Genomic DNA, 23,134 nt, shown 5'->3' with positions numbered 1-23,134 from the left:
TTTCTACAAGACACATCAAGACGATCACAAAGTTGACTTCCTAGCACCATGTGGGGAAGTTAATCTACAAAAGGATTCCATAACCTGATTAGGATGCATGCAGGTACCTTACCCTCATCTTGCTCAGGTTTCTGTAATCATAGTAACTCTCGTACTGCTCTGCAATCTTCCGGCACAAGATGATGCCATTCTCCCAACACTGCGGACAAATGAATAACATAAATGTTAACAATCTCATGGCATTTACTAATTTCCACCCAGAGGTCAAGAGGGGACCGCTCTCAGATGATCAAGCCTTACTTCTTAACCTTTAAAACCGACCCTTAATAGTACCACTGCAATTTTAAGCATGAAAATAGCATGTAATTAACAAGTTCATTATTTAAAATATTTCGAGAGTTGAAAGTGATAACCTACAAATCATTAACATATGGTGCAAAAACAACATTTCCTGGTATCATCTCAAAACTATTATCCTGAAGATGTGGTGTACACACACACACATATACACTACAATATTAGTCAACCATCAAAAAGAATGAAATAATGCCATTTGTAGCAACATGGGTGGACCTAAAGACTATCATGCTAAGTGAAGTAAGTCAAGGAAAGATAAACACCATATGATATCACTTATATGGAATCTAAAATACAACCCATATCAACACATCTATGAGACAAAAACATACTCACAGACATGGAAAACAGACATGTGGTTGCCAAGCAGGGGTAGGGAAGGAATGGATGGATGGATTGGGAGTTTGGGATTAACAGTTGCAAACTAGTATATATAGGATGAATAAACAACAAGGTCCTATTGTGTGACACAGGGAACTATATCCAACATCCTGTGACAAACCGAAATGGAAAAGAATATGAAAAAGAATATATATATGTACAGATGAGTCACTTTGCTGCACAGAAGAAATTAACACAACATTGTAAATCACTACACTTCAATAAAATGAAAAAAAAAGTAATAATTTATAGTTAAAAATAAACAAAACGATCATGCTGAAATAACTGCAATTCCACAATGGCCAAGGAGATGAATGAGCAGCCCCTCAGGGCTGGGATATGCGGAACTGCCACTGACCCCTAAGGTCCAATTATCCACAGCTGGCTCAGTGGATTCCTTGTTGGCCCAAGCGTACTTGTAAACTGCAAGGGTCTAAGCCAGCTGGTTACTCTCAGCAGAAATGCAGAACTTCTTTGATCTAGCTCAGGTGTCTGCGAATTTTCCCACCAAACAGTAAATGCCTGAGGTGTTGTGGGCCATACAACCTTTGTCACCACTGCCATTAAACTATGAAAACATCCGCAGACACGCATGAGCTTGGCTGTGTTACAATAAAACTTTATTGACAACTGAAATATGAATTTCATATAATTTTCACAGGCCAAATACCATTCTTCTTTTTAGTTCTTTTGAGCATTTAAAAATGTAAAAGTGAGTCTTAGTTTGCGGGCTGAACTGAAACAGGCAGTGAACTGTTTGACCCATGGGCCATAGTCTCCAAGTCCTCATAAAGCACAGACTGCTGGGAATGGGCCAAGAGAGGTTCTATAACAGCTTATCTTACAGGTGGAAAGTTTACTGCAGGAGGACACAGAGGCATTTCTTTGCTATTAACGTAATGAACGGTATGTCAGTGTAGTTAGATAAATAATAGAAGAGGATAGCAAAGAAGCAATTCCCTTGCATCAAATTTTTAGGAGTACCCAATTATGTTTTATAAAAGAATGACAGCCACTGGGTGTATTTTCATTTCCTGTTTAACCTTGGAACTTTGAAAGATATATTTAAATCTAAGACATGTATCACCAAAGCATCCAAGTGTTCAAATCAACTGGGGTCAGATTCACGTTTTTTTTCAAGAGCATTGCAAACCCCTGAAGAGGGAGCAGGTGGCAGGGAGGTGACATGCTGAATTGCTTTATTAGCTCAGGGAGGTTTTCAATACCCCATGGCAACTCTGAGTATATGACGGGATGTCATAAAATTCTGTAAATAAATTTGGTTTCATTTATTTCATCTTAAAAAAAGTGGACTGGGACAGATTACTATGTGCCAATTTGGGGAGGTAGGGGAGGTGTGATAGTGGTTTTTCAGATAATAAAATGCCTGGATGTTGAAACCTCTAGATGAGGGTCTCTCAAGATGGGATTCAAGTTCATACACACTGGAATTTTCTGGAGTCCTTATTAAAATTGCAGAACCCCCTGGTGCAAGCCAGACCTACTTAATCAGAATTTGCAGGAGTGGGGCCTGGGAATCTTAATTTCAGTCAACTCTCAGGAGTTAATGCACACTGAAAATTTGAGGGCCCCTGCTTGAAGAGGTGGCCATCAATGAACTAGAAATTAAGGAGATGTGACAGTCACCTTGGGAAAGGACACAGGTGACTGGGGCTACTTACCTTGCCTCTGTCAAAGTTCTGGATGATGGCGAGGTGCAGGTGCTCCTTGCGCTGCCATTCCGTTTGCATGGGGTAGGTCAGGAATTCCCGGAGGGGCCGGTCAGACCATTCCAGCAGCTCATCATATAACAACAGCGTATATGCAGCCTCTGAAAGATAAGTGGGAAGCTGATGATCGAGACAGGACCCCAGTGCAGCTGGTTCAGGACAAGCTGGATTAAGTATTTTTTTTCTGAATTTCACGATACTGAAGAACACATGTCCAGGACACATGCAACGGAAGGTGAATGAATGAGAAGCACCCTGGGAGATGGAATTACTGGAAACTTGTGTTTGATCTTTTGGTTCTCTTTATTTTCTCTTTCTCTCCTTCCCGTCTATTCCCCCCCACCCCCACCCCCTACTGTTCATATGTACTGGCATAATAAAAATGTTAAGGATAGCTCTGTAGCTGGTTCAAAATGTAGGGGAGACATGCTTTCGTTTGCTACATAGGTTCACTGGTAAATCCCTTAGCAGGGGACTATGGGTAGTTTCCATAGGGCATGCTTTGTTGTTGTTCAGTCACTTAGTCATCTTCAACCCTTTGTGACCACATGGACTGCAGCACGCCAGGCTTCCCTGTCCTTCACCATCTCCTGGTGTTTGCTCACATTCATGTTCATTGAATCGGTGATGCCATCCAACCATCTCGTTCTCTGTCACCCCCTTCTCCTCCTGCCATCAATCTTTCCCAGCATCAGATTCTTTTCCAGTGAGTCAGCTCTTCACATCAGATGGCCAAAGTACTGAAGCTTCAACATCAGTCCTTCCAATGAATACTCAGGATTAATTTCCTTTAGGATTGACTGGTTTGATCTCCTTGCTGTCCAAGGGACTCTCAAGAGTCTTCTCCAACTCTACAGTTTAAAAGCATCAATTCTTCAATGCTCAGCCTTCTACATGGTCCAACTCTTACTTCCATACATGACTACTGGAAAAACCATAGCTTTGACTATATGGATCTTTGTTGGCAAAAAAGGGCATGCTTAAGAAACAAAAAATGATAGCTCAATTCTCTTGGCTAATAAAAGGCTGAAAAATGTGAAAGTGATACTGCAAGTCCCCTATATACAAATGAGTTCTGTTCTGCGAGTGTGTTCTTAAGTGTTATTTGTTCATAAGTCCACAAAGTTAGCCTAGGTACCCAACAAACACAATCAGCTTTATAGTGCTGTACTGTAATAGGTTTATAATACTTTTCACACAAATAATACATTAAAAAAACACAAAAAAAATAAAGAAAACATCTTTAAAGTGCAGTACCTTGAAAGTACAGTAGTATGGTACAACAGCTGGCACACAGGGGCTGGCATCGAGTGAACAGGCAAGAAAAGTTACTCACTGGAGAAGGGAGAGGAGGTGGGAGATGGCAGAGCTGAAGGATCGTCAGCAATAGGAGACGGAGGGCAAGCTGCCATTTCACTCACGTTGACATTGATGGAACACATGTTCACATCTTTGAAAGTTCGTATGTAGGGGACTTATTGTATATGTGTGTAGGGGTATCACAGTACAGACAGAATTTAGAAGGGGAAAAGCTAGAGAAGAGTTCAGAGAAGAAAACCTTTTAAAATCTATTAATAGCCAACAGAGAAAGGACCAGAAAGGGTAAAAGTATTGGATAAGAAGAGTGTGTATGTGTGTGAGTGTGAGAGAGAGAGAACAAACTGTGTGGGCTATGTACTCTGACACCCCCTCTGGCTGGCCCCACAAATCCTCAGTGATGGTTACTAAAGTCATGACATGTTTGGTGCAGGGGGAATTTCCTGGGGAAACATGTAAAGGGATGACATTCTATACATGTGTATAGAAACGGTGACCCACAGGCTTAAGCATGGTTGACGGGTAATGTATTTAATAGGATACTTGCCATTCTGCAGGTCTCTTCTTTTCCTGAACCATAAATATGGCCAAATACATCAAGAATGGGAACCAGAATTCACTGTCCCTGATGAAAGACTATAATAATTTTTTTCTCCTGACATTATAACAGCCAACTTACTTACTAAACTGAATAAAATGATAAAACCCTTATGTTAGGTATCCATTTACCTACCATCCCCACACATGTCTGAAAAGACAGAGTAGTAACTTTTATTTATTTATTTTTCTTTTTTTTTTCTTCTTTTCTACTGATTTTATTTATTTTTATTTATTTTATTTTATTTAACTTTACAATATTGTATTGGTTTTGCCGTATATCAAAATGAATCTGCCACAGGTATACATGTGTTCCCCAGCCTGAACCCTCCTCCCACCTCCCTCCCCATACCATCCCTCTGGGTCATCCCAGTGCACCAGCCCCAAGCATCCAGTACCGTGCATCGAACGTGGACTGGCAACTCATTTCATATATGATATTATACATATTTCAATGCCATTCTCCCAAATCATCCCACCCTCTCCCTCTCCCACAGAGTCCAAAAGACTGTTCTATACATCAGTGTCTCTTTTGCTGTCTCGTATACAGGGTTATTGTTACCATCTTTCTAAATTCCATATATATGCATTAGTATACTGTATTGGTGTTTTTCTTTCTGGCTTACTTCACTCTGTATAATAGGCTCCAGTTTCATCCACCTCATTAGAACTGATTCAAATGTATTCTTTGTAATGGCTGAGTAATACTCCGTTGTGTATATGTACCACTGCTTTCTTATCCATTCATCTGCTGATGGACATCTAGGTTGCTTCCATGTCCTGGCTATTATAAACAGTGCTGTGATGAACATTGGGGTACATGTGTCTCTTTCTATTCTGGTTTCCCAAGTGTGTATGCCCAGGAGTGGGATTGCTGGATCATAAGGCAGTTCTATTTCCAGTTTTTTAAGGAATCTCCATACTGTTCTCCATAGTGGCTGTACTAGTCTGCATTCCCACCAACAGTGTAAGAGGGTTCCCTTTTCTCCACACCCTCTCCAGCATTTATTGCTTGTAGACTTTTGGATCGCAGCCATTCTGACTGGCGTGAAATGGTACCTCATAGTGGTTTTGATTTGCATTTCTCTGATAATGAGTGATGTTGAGCATCTTTTCATGTGTTTGTTAGCCATCTGTATGTCTTCTTTGGAGAAATGTCTATTTAGTTCTTTGGCCCATTTTTTGATTGGGTCATTTAGTTTTCTGGAATTGAGCTGTAGGAGTTGCTTGTATATTTTTGAGATTAGTTGTTTGTCTGTTGCTTCATTTGCTATTATTTTCTCCCATTCTGAAGGCTGTCTTTTCACCTTGCTTATAGTTTCCTTTGTTGTGCAGAAGCTTTTAATTTTAATTAGGTCCCATTTGTTTATTTTCGCTTTTATTTCCAATATTCTGGGAGGTGGGTCATAGAGGATCCTGCTGTGATGTATGTCGGAGAGTGTTTTGCTTATGTTCTCCTCTAGGAGTTTTATAATTTCTGGTCTTACATTTAGATCTTTAATCCATTTTGAGTTTCTTTTTGTGTATGGTGTTAGAAAGTGCTCTAGTTTCATTCTTTTACAAGTGGTTGACCAGATTTCCCAGCACCACTTGTTAAAGAGATTATATTCTTGCCTCCTTTATCAAAGATAAGGTGTCCATATGTGCGTGGATTTATCTCTGGGCTTTCTATTTTGTTCCATTGATCTATATTTCTATCTTTGTGCCAGTACCATACTGTCTTGATGACTGTGGCTTTGTAGTAGAGCCTGAAGTCAGGCAGGTTGATTCCTCCAGTTCCATTCTTCTTTCTCAAGATCGCTTTGGCTATTCGAGGTTTTTTGTATTTCCATACAAATTGTGGAATTATTTGTTCTAGCTCTGTGAAGAATACCATTGGTAGCTTGATAGGGATTGCATTGAATCTATAAATTGCTTTGGGTAGTATACTCATTTTCACTATATTGATTCTTCCAATCCATGAAAAGACACAGTAGTAACTTTTAATACAATATCCATAAATGGTAATTCTTTTTCTTCACTTATTTGCTTTAAGGATAACTACACATATGGCTCCTAAGTAACACGTTACGTTCCAGTACTATAAGAAAGGCCTGGGTCCCCATCACTATTCTCTTGTCTTTTAAGTGTAGAAGTCCTGTAAGGCACAGGTTCTGGCTGTGTTTTCCTCTTTAATTACCTTTGGTGAGCTCAACCTAGTAACTTCAATGATTGCAGCAAAACTTTTCATCACCCACCAGCAGTCTCTTATTCCCCAGCATTCAGTGTGCAAGCTGTTACTAACACAAGTTTTCTTTAATGCAAATGATCACATTGCTCCCATGATTAAAACTAGTCAATGATTCTCAGTAACTATTAACAATAGAATGAATTTGGACTTCCTAAAGTGACACAGAACGCTGCCCATGATCTGGTCCGTCCACTCACATTTCCCCAATGTCCCCACTTATGACGGGTAAGAAGGAGACTGCTACTGTGAGCCTGCTACTGTCTCCCTAAAAAGCCTCCAGCCCCTCGACCCCATCATCACTTTTGCTGAATGCAACATGATGCATCCTGATCCAGAGGCGGCTGCCTGTCAGGGACACAGGCGCCTTCCACTGCATGGACACAGGCCCTTTCCTGGGGTGAGATGGACGGAGTGAATGTCTGCTGGAGGGTGTCAATTAATCGGTGGATGTAGAAGCAGCCAAATCTGCCATGATGTGGGTTGCCATGGAAGACTGCTTCACAGGGTTAGACAGATGATGATGATAACAAGATCATCAGAGCTGTGCTATATCTGAACAGCGTCCTCATTTTCCCTGAGGCCTCCTGAGATCACTTCCTAATCTTTAATTACCCACATACCCTTATAATGACAAGCATCTAAGAAAACCCCAAGGGCATCTTTGTTTTTCTGTCCACTCTTGCTCCTGTCACCTGAACAAACTAAGATTCCTCTCCCTTATCACACCAACTGACACCTGGGGTCCTTCACAGCCTGTTCCTTCAAGCCTTTAGCTGCTGAATAATTCCTATTTTCTCTTAATGACACAGCTCCAAAATGATCATCTTTGCCTCTCAGATTTCTCTTGTATCTCCCTGAGCTTTCAAAAAATATCCTTGAGACTAACCATGACACAGTGTAAAGGTGGAATAGTGAGTGGGGAGGCCAGAGGGAACCCCTTCCCACATCTCAGCTGCCCACAGGGAGGGACCGAAAAGGCAATGAAGGTGAAATTTACACAGAGAGAAAGTAGAGTGGTGGTGCCAGAGATGAGGGGAGGGGAAAATGGGAAGTTACTGTTTAATGTGTACAGGGTTTCAGATTGGGTGGATGAGAAGGTTCTGGAGACAGATGGTGGGGATGGTGGCCCAACAACATGGATGCACTTAATGGCCACTGAAGTGCACACTGAAAAATGGGTAAGATGGCAAATTTTATTTTATGTACATTTTGCCACAATAAATAAAATGAAAAAAGTGGGGAGTAATGAAGTGTTTCTAATCTTGTAAACTGCTGTTCAAGTAACGTTTGCCCTGGGAACGTCCAAGGGATGGCGGGAAGGTCGGGTGTGGGTGACCTGCCCCTGAGAAGGGCGGAAAAAGAAGTAACCACTGGTGGGCTTTTTTGTACAGTTCTTCTGTGTATTCTTGCCACCTAATCTCTTCTGCTTCTGTTAGGTCCTTGCTGTTTCTGTCATTTACTGTATACATCTTTGCATGAAATGTTCCCTTGGTATCTCCAATTTTCTTCAGGAGATCTCTAGTCTTTCCCATTCTATTGTTTTCCTCTATTTCTTTGCATTATTCACTTAAGAAGGTTTTCTTATCTCTCCTTGCTATTCCCTGGATCTCTGCATGGCAGAAAGTGAAGAGAAACTAAAGAGCCTGTTGATGAAGGTGAAAGAGGAGAGGGAAAAGGCTGGCTTAAAACTCAACATTCAAAAAACTAAGATCAAAGCATCCGGTCCCATCACTTCATGGTACAGAGATGGGGAAAAAGTGGAAACAGTGGCAGATTTTATGTTCTTGGGCTCCAAAACCACTGCAGATGGAGACTGTAGCCATGAAATTAAAACATGCTTGCTCCTTGGATGAAAAGCTATGACATCCAAGACATCCAAAACCTAGACAGTGTGTTAAAAAGCAGAGACATCACTTTGCTGACAAGGGTCTGTTTAGTCAAAGCTATGGTTTTTCCAGTAGTCATGTATGGATGTGACAGTTGGAGCATACAGAAGGCTGAGTATCAAAGAATCGATGCTTTCAAACTGTGGTGCTAGAGAAGACTCTTGAGAGTCCCTTGGACAGCAAGGAGATCAAACCAGTCAATCTTAAAGGAAATCAACCCTGAATATTCACTGGAAGGACTGATGCTGAAACTGAAGCTTCAATACTTTGGCCATCAGATGTGAAGAGGTGACTCACTGGGAAAGAACCTCATGCTGGGAAAGACTGATGGCAGGAGGAGAAGGCAGTGGACAGACGAGATAGTTGGATGGCATCATCAACTCAATGGACATGAATTTTGAGCAAACTCCAGGAGACAATGAAAAATAGGGAAGCCTGGCGTGCTTCAGTCCATGGGGTCTCAAAGAGTCAGACATGACTTAGTGAATGAACAACAACTGGCAGGCCAGCAGAGCAAGCTGACAGATGACCGAAGGGTGATGTGGGGAGGTGTGAAAACAAGTTACACCTGGAACAGAATTTGATTCCAGAAGATAACAATGTATATCAGGGGTAAACGGTGTGTGTGAAGGAAACTGCAGAAAATTTTCATTAAAGGAAACGTATGCCTCTGAGGTGTCAGCAACAGACTACTGAGGTTTCTGGAACACATCAGCATATCGAAGATGTTTTATCACAATATGTTGCATGTTTATTCCTATGTATCTTTAGAAGACTGCATTGCATACTGAAAAGAGAAAGATGACTCACATCCAAAATTACAAACAATGTTTTTAAAAGTGTTTATAATTTTGAACAAAAGGCCATCATCACATAATTAAATATATGGGCCATCTCATTCCATCATTTTGAGAATTGTACAGGGAAGGTATCAATATGCAGAAAGAAGTAACACAGGATAAATGTGGAGATGAATCGTGCAATGGAGGGCATTGTCACAGAGGGCTGGAAAGGATTAAGCCATAAGAAACAAATCCTGTAAAGACAGAAGTTTTTCCATCAATTCCACTTTCTCCAAGACCCAAAAAAATGAGGACAGAGGAGAAATGAGCAAAATGTTATACGGGAAAAGAACTTATTTCTTATGACTTTGGGGAATATAAAAACTCCAAGCTCAGTAAATAAATTAAAAAAAAAGATTTACACGTTTTCAAAATATAAGGCGACAGATTTGGAGTTTCAGAAAACCAAAATATATCCGTTACATATCTGCAAGAGCTTGTCCTCACTTCCCTCTCTCATTTCTTCTTCTTTTTTTTTAATGGGCTTCAAAATAAAGCAAGTCTACTAGATTGTTTTCACAGATTAAAAAAAAACAGGTTCACCATTTTCCTAATATTAGCTACAAACTACTTTAAAATGACTACTTAAACTTCTAGACAACAGAGTCAGCTAAAAAAGTCTTAGTTTATTTAATCAAAACTATCAGGACATCTGTGTGAAGAGATACCGGGGCTTCCTTGGTGATTAAGGAATTAACAATATTAAAGGAGAAAAATCTGCTCTTGGGGTGTTAAAATCTGAATGCATTCTTAGTAATGCATTTATTTAAATCTCACAGCACTAGGCATTAATCTAAGAACTGAGAAGACTAAGGAGAAAATATCATCTCTGTCCTCAAGGAATTTACCTTCAACTAAAGATCTCTCAACCTACCTACCTCCCTACTTATCAACACACACACACACATTTGTTATATAACTATGAATAAAATGATATGATAAGTACTTGAATGGAAATCTGCAAAAACTGCAATGGGAAAAGAGTAGAAAACATTAATTCAGCCCAAAGCTGGGGGTGCGAGCTCATGGAGTTGGTGAGGGAGAGAGAAGGAAGATAAAGACTTCATGGAAAAGATGATATAGGAGCTGGCTCTGAAGGATAAGAAGAAGGAACACAGTATTAGAGGTAAACAAGAATACATTAGGCTGAATGGACAGGTGTTGTTTCAATTATGATGGGCCTTGAATAAAGACTTTGAGCTTTACTTTGCAGAAGACATGAATTGACAGAGTTACATCTAGAGAAGCGGGTGACAAAGTTTTCTCAAAGGATCAGACAGTCAATAATTTAGGCTTATAGGACATACAGTCTTTGTTGCAACTACTCAACTATGCCATTTGAGTGCTATAGCAACCATATACAATATGTAATTAAGTGGGTGTGGCTGGAGTTTCAATAAAACATTCTTTAAAAAATCAAATGACAGGGCTGCAGGTTGAAGTTTACTGATCCCTGCTCTAGAGAATAACTTGGGATAGTTAAGAAGCAGTCCAAGAGAGAGACGATGAAGGCCTGATTGAGGCAGTGAAATTGGAAACAATAAGAGAGGATATGGCTTTCATTTTTAGGAATCAGAACCAATAGCACCTCATGAATGAGAGGTATCAAAGGTATCATAAAGGTCTCCAGTCTGAGTCAAGAACTGGGAACTTTTAACTTTTAAGTGGTGCTCTTAGCTGATATAGTGGAACTGTAGCTAAAGGCATGCTTAAATCCTGGGAACATGAGCATCACTTCAGAAAGTGTTCCTTTACTCTTTCAAAGCTGGGGGAGGAACCAAGATTCAGGAGTTCCTTGGAAGAACAGTGTGCCCAAAGACTAAGATTTGTAATTTCGAGATCCAATTAAAGGGTTTTCATTCTGGTTAAGATGTAGTATGCACGTTTTAGTTGTATTTTTCTCACTGATTCACCTAAAAACCCAAGACAGAATGTATAAAGCAACTATTGGAGAATTCTGAAAAGTAAACGAGAAGGCAGACAGAACAGGAAAATCAATACTTAAAGGAGGATGACAGAGTAGTGAGCTCCTTGTTTTTACTTTTTTTGCCTTTTGTATCTCCAGGCTTAGCCTTCTCTGTTTCCTGTAACTTCAAATGGAAAACAGACAGAAAAAGCTCCTTTAGTCAGAGAACTGGGAGAAGCACCCTCTGTGGGATGGGTACTTTCTATTCTTCTGGTCCACTCTGAGTCCCAGGAACAAAGCTGCAAACCCGCACTGTGGCGTCAGGGGCAGTCACGGTGGGGCAGTAGTGGCTTCCTCTTTTCTCTTTTCTTTCACTGCTTTCCCTCTACCAGGGAGGCTGACTCATAGTAGCTCATAGTGTGGAGGATCAAGTCTTGGCTCTGAGTACTCGGGCTCTGATTAAGCAAGAGTCTCAGGAAAAGGAGCCCTTGGGAGATGGTAAGAGTGAGAAAGATCAGAGAGAACAAGGAGATGGAGAAAGGAATTTTTAAATTATGTGTATGTCTTCCTGGGCTCACCCTTAAGCTGTACATGTATAGAATGAATCAGAATCAACCTAACAAAGATTCTGATAAATGAACTATGGTAGAGATAACTGCCCATGTCCCAGGCTCTCCCCAGGTGGCACACAAGCAGGAAAGACCACAAAAGTGTAGCAAAGGCTTTGAAAACTAAACTGACCTTCAAAAGGTAACTCAGGACTTTAGGTCTGAACTTAGCTGGATTGATTTTTTGAATATTTTAAGAAAACCCAGAATCTCACAATATTCAAAATGTCTGGGATACAATCCAAAATTACTTGACATTCAGAGAACCAGGAACACTAAATAAATCTCAAAGGGAAAAAGCAATTAACAGATGCCAACTCTAAGATGATTCAGTTTTTGAAATTATAGGCAAATACTATGAAACAGCTATTATAACCGTGTTACTTGAAGTAAAAGTGAACACTCGTGAAATGAGAAAATACAAATTTTTGCAAAACCACTGAAGCTATTAAAAATAGCTAAATAAACTTAGACAAATAATAAAAAAGTAAAAAAATTAAAACTTCACTGGAAGACCTCAGTAGTTGAATGGAAATGATAAAGAAGAGCCAATGGACTTGAAAATAGATAAATGGAAATTATCCAATCTGAAAAACAGAAAGAATAAAAAAATTGAAACAAAAAACCCCAAAACAGCACCCCAGGAAATTATAGAACAATACCAAATGGTCTAACATCCATAAAACTGGAGTCCCAAAACAGAGAATCAGTGCAGAAAATATATTTGAAGAAATAATGCCTGAAAGTTTCCCAAATTTGGTGAAAGAAATGTTGAGAGATCCAAGAGGCTCAGCAAACCCAACCAGGATAGATTTAAAAAAAACACCATGCCAATATATATACCATAATTGAAGTGCTGAAAACCAAAGACAGAGTCTTAAAGGCAACCAGAGAAAATTACACATTACCTCCAGGGAACAATTGAAATGACTACAGCTCTCACCAAAAACAATGGAGGCCAGAAGAAAATAAAGTTTTAAAGTACTGATACAAAGACACTGTCCAACTGTATCCAGCAAACATTTCCTTCAGGGATGAAGGTAAAATAAAGATGAAGGACAACTAAGAGTTCTTCACTACTAGATCTGTTCTAAAAGAAATACTGTAACAAGTTCTGGAGGTTGAATGAAAATGTTAACAGAGGAAAACTGAGAATTTCATGAGTGAACAAAGAGCAACAGGAATGGTAAATATCTGAGTAAATATAATAGATAATTTTTATCCTCTTAAATTCTTTAAAATAGGTATGACTTAAAAATTATGACATTACCTGATGGAATTTTTCAATGTACATACATATATGCTTATGACTATTACAATGTACAGTGGGGAGGTTGTAAAGTTCCTATATTTAACTTGAAGTGGTGAAATACTAACTCTAAATAGACTGTGAAAAGCTAGTTGTGTATTTTATAAACCACTCAAAAACCAAGCCCAAAACCAACCCCTAAAAAACTATGCCGAGATATAGTAAAGAAAAAACAACATATATATTCCAGTTCTAAATTCCAATTTTAAAAGGAGAAATGGTTGAGTCTTTGGCTGTAGTTTAAAAGACAGAGGAATTATTATGTTTAATATAACAGTGACCAGCCCACTTCCCCCAACCCAAGTCAAAAGACAAAATTACCTGTGAAATTCTGTGCTTTGACGTGCAGATCATAGAGTTTGTGGATGTAGCGTATATACATCTCTTCCTTGTTCAGTTCAGTCTTATAGAAGTTCTAAGAGAAAAAAAAAGAGTACAACTATGGATAATTTCTCAACGGTTAGGTTGGCAAGTATGTACCCTTTACTCTGCTTGAACTTTCATGTCTTGAACCAAGAAAATAGACAAATTTTTCTATATAAATGTCTTACAAAATTAAGTAAGGGACACAGTTATATATATATATATATATATATTTTTTTTTTTTTTTTTACATTTCTTTCCTTTTATTTTGGCTGTGCCGCATGGCATGTGGAATCTTAGTCCCCTGACTAAGGATAGAACCCACACACCCTGCATTGTTAGGGCAGTCTCAACCTTTGGACTGCCAGTCAAGTGCAAAACACAGTTATATATCTTTAATTCAACACTGTCTGTATTAAAAATTACCTATCAACAACTAGATAGGCTGGTAACTCCTGGGGCGATGTTATTACCACTGATTCACATTTCTTTTGCTACTGTCTATTGTTTTTTGGTTAAGTTTAACTGCCAATGAACTAGTCTAAAAATTCAACTAAAATATTAAAAAGATATAAGATATTAACCTATTTATTACATTTGATCACCGATAGTCAAAGGATATTTTCTTTCATCTTAAAATTATTTTATGGTGAATTAAAGGTTTCCAGTTTATGACTACAACATAAAGGGATTTGTAAGAGATTTTATTTCAAATTATTGTTACAAGGGTATGCTTACTGAAAATATTTGGTTTATGAAAACAAAGTATCTGGATCTTATTTAAACTTCTCTAAAATGTTTTAACATTCATCATCAAAAACTCAACTTTGACTTAACACATTATGCTGTCATTTTAAATGTTTACTTTACAGGCCTCCACATCTATTTCTTTATCATATTAGAAAGTATGTTAGTCCTCACTGAACTTAGTAAACATAGGAGTAAAAGTGTAAGAAGTTGGAATCCAGCAAAAGCGTGATGCTGTGAGGCTCTGTATAAGGCTCTTTGAGCGAGCAGATCACTGCAGATATTATGAAATCTCTGCTTCCAGCCATCTGAACTACTACCATTACTATCGCTATTATTTTGACAGATGCTACTTGGTGTGTAGAATGAAAAATGAATAGTGATGGGGAGACAAATCTGTTGACTTGAAGGAGTAACAGGTTTTTCTAGGGTGAAAGGCCAGGAATTTTAAACATTTTTAAAGTTGATTAGCTAGAGAGGGCTTTGGTTACGGACCAAACTAGCCAGTGTGGCTGCTTAACTGTACTTGGGCATGAAGCCTGAGGGCCTCCTGTCAATGTACTTTGTGGCCACTATCTAATAGGTATCCATTCTTCCATATGAGGACTCATCTAACTTCAAGAAGCTGACATGTAGTTGAACGCATTATAAAAAGATTATTTCCTCCAATTTATGCCATTATCCTTCCCCTTTCCTCTTGTGTCCTATATACCTTGGGTGGCACTAATCTTGAGTGGCTTCCCAGGTGGCACTAATGGTAAAGAACCCACCTGCCAATGCAGGAGACATAATAGACCTGGGTTCAGTTCGTGGGTTGGAAAGATCTCCAAGAAGAGGGCACAGCACCCTACTCCAGTATTCTTGCCTGGAGAATCCCATGGACAGAGGAGTTGGTAGGCTACAGTGTCCTGTAGATCTTAGCATTCTTTAAAAAGCTAGTAAACAATGCTCTTCACATCTCTCTTATTATAATCAAAATAATTTTAATCATCAAGAACTATTGTACCATAAACATAAATCTAACCACTCAATAGCAGACCTTTACATTATTAAGCAATGTTTTTTTTCCAATAGCTTTCTGGTAAGAAGCAAATTTCTTTGGGAACAAAAGAAGTGATCATTCTGTAAATAAATAATAGGTCTTTAAAAAAAAAGAAGAAAGAAAGAAAAATCTCTCAGTCAGCAGATGAGTCGCTTTCATGTATGTCTGGCAAAACTAGTGACAGAGAGAACAAAACAATAATTGATTTCCTAGTTTTAGTCATGTCAAAGATTACACATTTTTACCAGTCTAATAGTACCGTTTAACTCAGAGCTTGTAGAGAAAGTCAGAGTTCCTCTGAAGACAATCTGGAATTGATCTTTCCAAAGAGTTAAGAAAAATCTCCAGGAGGAAGTGAGTGATTAAAGAGAAGCATATTGCAGCTAGAAAACATCAAAAAACTTTCCATATGGAGTATAAGCTAAAAAGATCAGCTTCAGAGTTCTATATTCGGTCCTTTAATAATAAGTATTCCTGTGCTAGTTGAAATTAAAACAGTGTTCAAAGTGTTAGCATTTCCTATAAGGACTATTCTTGGTCAGTGCAAAACTAACAAGCTAGATTCTTTGTCTCATGTGAACACTGATGGGGGCCACTGATTTTATTGTCTCTGGCTTATTCCTACTGGGAAACTAGAGTAAACACGTTTAGGTCAGAATATTCAGTCTTTCATCTGAGGAAATGATATCTTCTGTTTATACCAGTTGAGGAAATGGACCCAGAGTCTACATTTAAGAGTGTACCTCTCAAGGTCACAGAGGGCGCTGTGAAAGCAGATGGAGACAATGGAAGATGAGTCCTTCATGAAAAGGTAAAGGCTTTCCTTTGAGGTTATTTATGAGATTTCAGGCTTGGAGCTGGGGGAGAGCCAGGATTAAGGAGACAGACTGAGAAAACCTGAAGATTATACAGCACTTGGCTTTTTTCCTCAAATATTGACGTACAAGCAGAGACATGGAAGGAGATCAGGCTGAGGACCTTGACCATGGCCAAAGGCTGGCAAACAGTGGGGAAAGCACAGAAAGGAAATTTAGAAGTGGGAATGACTGTGCTCAAGGTTAGACATTAAGTGCTAAGGGGAGAGGTAATGGGCTGACCTCATGAGCTTGGCCTGACGGCCTGCAGGTTACTATTGGGTCTGATAATAAAAATTATGGAAGAAACTGCATAAAAAAATTATGGAAGATACTGCATAAAAAAATTATGGAAGAAACTAGCTTGGCCTGATAGCCTGCAGGTTACTAGTGGATCTGATGATAAAAATTATGGAGAAACTCTATAACAAGAGGTGGCCTGACAAAAGATGCTCAGGTCTCACTATTTTTAGCAACTGGTATCAGAGGTGGGATGTAACAATTAAATGCAAAAATGAGAAGGAAGTGGTGGGTGTGGTTAAAAAAAAAGGATAAAGTCATATACTCAGAGATGAACAGTATAGCGAGAAAAGAAATTAAGGAAAAAGATAGTCCTAAGAAAGTAAAAATTCTGAGCTCTGAAGAGGGACTGTAAGGGGGAATAAACAAAACAAACAAAACAAATCTGTAATCAATGAGCTAAGACAAGACAGAATCAGGTTGGGGAAAAAACAAAATTTTAAGGTGCAGGCAAATAGAGAACAAAAAGGCATGGATGTAAGAGACTCGTGGATCAGAGTAAGAATTAGAATTGATTGTGCAAATACTTAGGATAGATGATGAGGTGTATCTATTCTGCAAAATAAGAAAAAGGAACCATGATATGCACAAATTTAGAACCAAAAGCAGTCACAGAGTATTGTATTTTAAATGTGATCAATGTAAATTATTAAAAGCATCAATTTATCCTACACCAAAATTTGAAAAAGGAATGTAAACGTATAGTCCTTCTTTTGCTCTGTAGTGAGAATACCATTCTATTTGATAATTAGTTATGAGAACTTTCAGGGTAAACTTTGTGTTCCCAGAACTGTTCTGCTATAGCCTATTATCCTTACGATATTGATTTTTGTTTTCCAAAATTTCTTGTTTGGATGAGAAACTATATGGTTATCCCAGTTATAGTCCAAACCTTAACCACAGATGGCTTTAATTTGCAAAGAAGCTATAGAGTGAAAATATGTGCGTTAAACAGGAAACTGTCATTTGTTCAGAAAGGAACATTAATGTTTATTAAAATCTAGAATAAATATAAGCAGGGTAGAAAGGAACTGTTTACACAGAATTGAAAAGACCTTTTTCCAGGGACATCATCTTTTTTTCCTAGGAGAGCAACAAAGGACTCCAGGGCAGAAAAACAATACAACAGGGAGAAGCTGGCATCACTGTGGGATCTTACAGTGGGTACTTTCTGCAACACTCGGGAGCTGAGAATTCTCTAGCATTTAATTCAAACTAAAGCAAAGAACACTTCTAAACTCTTCTAAGAAACATTCAGACACACTGCAGTGGCAAAACAAACAAAATACAGTATTTCTGAGAAAAAGCAAACATTAGAATGCAAGGAGGAAAAGGGAAATCATTGACTAACCAGGAGGCTCACGGTGCAGCCAATCTTTTTGCCATCTACCTCGCCCATTTTCATGCAGTCCCTAAAAACAAGAAGAAAGAGTCAGAATTCAGAACTTCCTTCCTAAGGGCAAACACAGTTTGTTCTTTTAGGGGAAAGAAAGAAACTGTCAGAGACTAGAGGCTATTTGTAAGTTGCTTTGGATCAAGGAGGCCAGAGCCCCAAGAGGCTTGGGTTGAGGGGGCTGGTCAGACCCTCCCTGAGCACCAACGTGGCTGTAGATTTCACTTCCAGGTGGGCTGTGCCCTCTCTCAATAGAGAGGGGCTAAGGAAGAGGAGTTATGGTGTAAAAGTAAACAGTAAAAGTAACAGTAAAAGGTGTGTCATAATACACCTTTTATTGGGCTGAAAAGGAGCCGGTAAGCCTGGCCATCAGCAGTAACAGTGAGGCTTTTTTTCTTAAAATACCATGCATTTAAGTGGGATGACCTGCTTCAACAGTTTAGATCACTTCAAAATCAAAAAATCATGTCTCTGAAAGGTAATGGTGTGAGTTTCATTCCCTCTCTCCTTCTATAAGAAAGCAGCATGGTTATACAATTCTGTTACACCACCGTTACACTAAAATGAATGGGTCTATTGGTTCTAATGGGTGAGTTTCAAAAACAGCAACAAAAGATTTCTTTAATAACAGGACTCTTTCAATTTACTAAAACTTTAAAAGAACTGCTGAAGAACCCAGAACAAAACATTAAAAAGGGAAAAACAAACAAAGAAGAAACTGAGCTAGCTAGTTAAAAGTCTGCTATTTTACTGCACAAGGTTCCATGGTCTGATTATCAGTTCTTTGAGTGATTAACTCAAGTGCAACTGTATTCTAACTCTTCGACTTCCTAACTGGAGCGCAGTGTATCTGAGAAACAGGGGCTTACCTGTAATCTAACAACCTCTCCATCAGCCGAGTTACAGTGGCGATTAAGGAAACGCCACTTTCTCTCCATGTTTCCCGCTCAATTTTCTTTAGTAGACTGGAAAAGAAAGAATCCAGGGCATTTTCAACATTTATTTTTATCAGTCACCATGACAACCATTTTACTTTCATCAGTACCTTAAATGCCTTAGCAACCACCGCAACATCTCACAAGTAGCACAATGCAAACAATGTCTTACCTAGGATAGGGACCAAAGAGTGGAATTCTAATCCAGGAAGCATTGACAAAGCAAATTGATTTTCAGATTATCCAAGTCATCAAATACGAACACATGCATATAAATCATACTTTCAAAATATGCAAGCCCCTCACAGCTCAAAGACATTGTTTCTTAGCTTCTCTCTTCCACTAATATTAGAGGCTTGTGCCTCCCCACAACAAACAACACTGAGAAAAGCAAAAACAGGAGTGCCTCAAAGTTTACTTTTAAGTAAGATCTTGCTTTAGTCACACAAAAATGTTTTCCTACCTCTCGGTGGAATGCATCTTCATCCAAGCAATTTTACTGCAATGCAACTGCTACAGGAAAATCCTTGTACAGACGGTATGACGTTTTGCGTTTTTTTCCTTTCACTTAACATTTGCCCACTCAATACATATTGTACTATCTGTGCACTCACTCAACAGTTTCATTCATTTTGTCATTAATCACCAAGGATTTTCTATGTGGTTGTTACAGCAGATTGATGACAAGTACCGAACCACATCTCTCCTCCTACATTTTCCCCCTAATCTTAAGCACCTTGGAGCAGAGGCACTGCTATGTCAACACAAAACAATAACAATCATAATCATTAGGATCTCTTTTTACTTTCACTCCCACCTCTAGGCAAATTAACCATATACTTGGCAAAAGCCCTTTAAGATTGAACTTTCCCCAAAAGAAAAAAAGAAAGAACATAGGCATAACAACATGAGGCTACTCTGTCCTCCTAATGATGATTATTTCTAAAATCTTGTTTCCCTCTTATCCTAGTTTCACGAATAACAGAGAGAGAAGACATTTTTTTTTTTCACAAGTACCATCTCAGACTAGCCTGTACTGTGCTTAGTAGGAAAAGAAGATAATTTGTCAAAGTTTTCTTTTTTTTTTTGGTCTTTGGGTATGTTCTCTCTCAATTGTCCTTCCTGCTCCCCCCACCTTCTTTTTGCCATTGCCATTCCAATGCCCAGTCTTCTGTCTTGGCTCCTCATCTGGTGCCTAGACATCCCTGATCATTTGTTTTTCTGGCTTATTCTGAACTGCTTCCTAAACTAAGGAGGGAGAGGAAGGGAGAGGGAACACAGGAAGGGATGGAGCCTGCCCTGACTAATCCCCCAGGGAAAAGTCCCCTACTTTGTTCTAAATGCGTTTTCTTAAAAAAAAAAAAAAAAAAAAAACCTCTGAAAAGCACCTGTTTCAAGCTTAAATGCCAAATTGGTATTGAACCAAGTACGCAAATGAAACTCTGCCTGCCAAAGCAAGGCAGGATGATGGAGAAATCTTCCCAAGTGACAGCCCACACCTCATATACTTTAGAGGCTGAAAAACACAGAACTCAAGTTAAGTAATAATTCTAAAAATAAATGGGAGACTTCTTTTATAGGCATGAGCTTCACTAACTTGCATAGCCTCTGGATGCAGTCAGAAATCAGAGCTACAGAATCCTCTTGTGAAAAGAAGCACAGCTCTGCAGAGCCTGCTGCCTTGACTAACCTGAGACTCAAATTATCAGGACCAAGCCTAGAACCCAATTCATCTGCTTTCTTGCCCAGGATTATTCCTTTTGTGGGGAAGCTGGCCCTCCAAGCTTACTTGATACACCTGGACAAGGAGAGGCTATCAGGCAAGAAGAGTCTAGATAACATGGGTGACACTGGTCTATAATTTGGTCTATAATCATGCCAGTGTGTCCATGCTGAGTACACAGGGAACTCATCTAGTAACAGTGAAAGTTTTCTACTTTTCTTTTTTTAGGCAAGAAGATGATGAATGGTTGCTACATAAACTAATGCACTAACTTTACATACATGTCACAAGAGCATAAATGATGCATCATTTCTTTATAACTTTTTTAAACCATTTAAAAAAACTGAAGTACAGTTAATTTACAATGTTGTTAGTTTCAAGGGTACAGAAAAATGATTCAGATACGTATATATACATATATATCTCCCTTTTTTTCTTTTCTATTATAGATTATTACAAGATATTGAATATAGCTCTCTGTGCTATACAATAGGTCCTTGCTGTTTATATATAGAAGTTCGTCTATGTTAATCCCAAACTCCTAATTTATCTCCCCACTACTCACTTCCTGGCTCCAAGGTGACTTTTTATTGCTAATGATAGGCAATTGGACTCCATGACAATGAGAAGCAACATAAATAACATCCTGCAGGACTATATACTTGCTCATTAGGCTTTTCCCCTCTGACAGAATGAAGGGTACAGAATTTGACCCTCAGTCTACATTTCTCTGTCTCGTAATAGGATTGTGTGGAGGCCAATGCTTTATATACATAGGTAGCTCAGATGGTAAAGCATCTGCCTGCAATGTAGGAGACCTGGGTTTGATCCCTGGGTCAGGAAGATCCCCTGGAGAAGAGAATGGCAACCTACTCCAGTATTCTTGCGTGGAGAATGCCAAGGACAGAGGAGCCTGGCGGGCTACAGTCTACGGGGTCGCAAAGAGTCGGACACGACTGAGCAACTTTCACTTCACTTCTTCACTTCAAATATGTGTGTGTGTGTGTGTGTGTGTGTGGGTATACAAAGCTCTATGAAATGATTTGGAGCCTTACTGAATTATTCAGAGCAACATACAATAAAGCACAGTGGAGGACTGAGGTGGAGGGTACATCTTCGGGAAATGCCCTTTATAAGCCCCGAGGCTGTCAGTGCTCTCACTGTGTGCTCCAACAGCACAGTCACTGATGCACCCTCAGCCTCAGAAGACCACCAAGCACAGGGAGATGCTCAATAAATGAGGCTGAATGAGTCAATGAAGTGGATGCTGGGAAGCAGAACTTCATTCTGATGCCTTATTCTGCATATCTCATGGGCAACAATGATCCACAATTTCAGCATTATCAAAACCAATAAATCCTGACTCTCATTTATTTCAAAAAGATGTAGTATGGGAAAATGAGGATAACATGAGGGTCAGGGAAAGATGAGTTCTTAGGAAGGACTGTACTATATAAATTTACAGTTTCATTCTAAGGAGGCTATTTTGGCAAGCATATACCGCATTTTCAGGAAGCGGTGAGCTACTTTCAGCTTCTGAACAAATTTTAAGAAGTTTTAGACATGAATTACAGACAGAAAATGAAAATCTGTACCACAATGGCATGTGTTCCCAATTCATAATGTGTGCAATGACACAGTGTGATTACCCTAATTCTTTGTGATTTCTATTGCCAAAAAAGCATTTTATTGTTTCCTGAAATATAGTTGGATTTTCCCTTTCTTTTCTGAGCCCAGGTAGTAATGACATTTAATTATCACTTTAGATTTTATTTATTCTCATGCTGATCATAAAAGTATGAAAGAGAAACATTTATAGTAAGATTTCTAGTGATATGCTAAAAAATCAAGAAAAGAATAAAAATCTCCAGTGAATGAATCAGGGACCTTAAAATAGTCCTAATTATAGAGGCTTAATATTTTAATTATTGGTTTGATTTTAATGTCAAGGTACATCTTCTATTTCAAGGCCATATTTACACACAAGCAGTCCAAATTGCATGCTCTCAGGCCTTTATTAAAGTAGATAAGAGGCACTACAGAGCTATGTGAGTGCTTATTAATCTTGTGAATTTATTATAAATAATTAATCACAAATCTCAAGAGATTCATTTCACCGAGTGCTTTCTCATTTTAGTTCTTTGTTCAAACCAAAGACTAGTAACGGAATTGAGAGTGGTTTTCAAAAGTAATTTATTATACTGGATGAGGTTTTAATCAGAATTCTTGCTAAACTCCAGCTGTCATGAAAGACAGATGCTTTGTACACTAGAATGAATGAGGGCTTGATGAATAATTATTAAAAGTTCCAGTTTAATTACAGTATCAGAAGAAAATGCCATTGTTCAGGATTCAGTACAAAGAATATATTTTATCAGGTACCACCACCACAAGAGATCTGTATACTCCTTCTTGGCTTTTCCCTTCAATATAATTTTCTTAAAAGCGTCAAGAATGATTTTAAATCAGGCAAGTTTAAATCTATCAACCATTAATAATACTTTTCAACCCTATATATTAATATATCTACTGCTCTAAATTTATGATCATAAACGAATTACAGAGTTTTCTATCTGGCTATCAGTGCTAAAGCAGTAGTATTTAGTTTTAGATT

At 38.6% G+C, this 23,134-nt stretch overlaps 1 protein-coding gene across 4 annotated transcripts in view; it reads right to left on the bottom strand.

Annotated features, from left to right (window-relative positions):
• DOCK4 (dedicator of cytokinesis 4) overlaps positions 1-23,134 on the bottom strand; it is a 474,663-nt gene that overhangs the window by 46,847 nt on the left and 404,682 nt on the right. For all 4 annotated transcript variants that reach the window (XM_045166403.1, XM_045166401.1, XM_045166404.1 and 1 more), the window contains exons 33-37: positions 18,732-18,827; positions 17,821-17,881; positions 13,485-13,578; positions 2,421-2,569; positions 113-199 (exon numbers count right to left, since the gene is read on the bottom strand). In XM_045166403.1, coding sequence (XP_045022338.1) covers positions 113-199; positions 2,421-2,569; positions 13,485-13,578; positions 17,821-17,881; positions 18,732-18,827 — 487 coding nt within the window. The remainder of the gene's footprint in view (positions 1-112; positions 200-2,420; positions 2,570-13,484; positions 13,579-17,820; positions 17,882-18,731; positions 18,828-23,134) is intronic.

This window comes from Bubalus bubalis, chromosome 8 (genome assembly GCF_019923935.1).
Source record: "Bubalus bubalis isolate 160015118507 breed Murrah chromosome 8, NDDB_SH_1, whole genome shotgun sequence".
In the NCBI taxonomy this organism is placed as follows: domain Eukaryota; kingdom Metazoa; phylum Chordata; class Mammalia; order Artiodactyla; family Bovidae; genus Bubalus; species Bubalus bubalis.
This window is presented reverse-complemented; position numbering and strand designations above follow the sequence as displayed.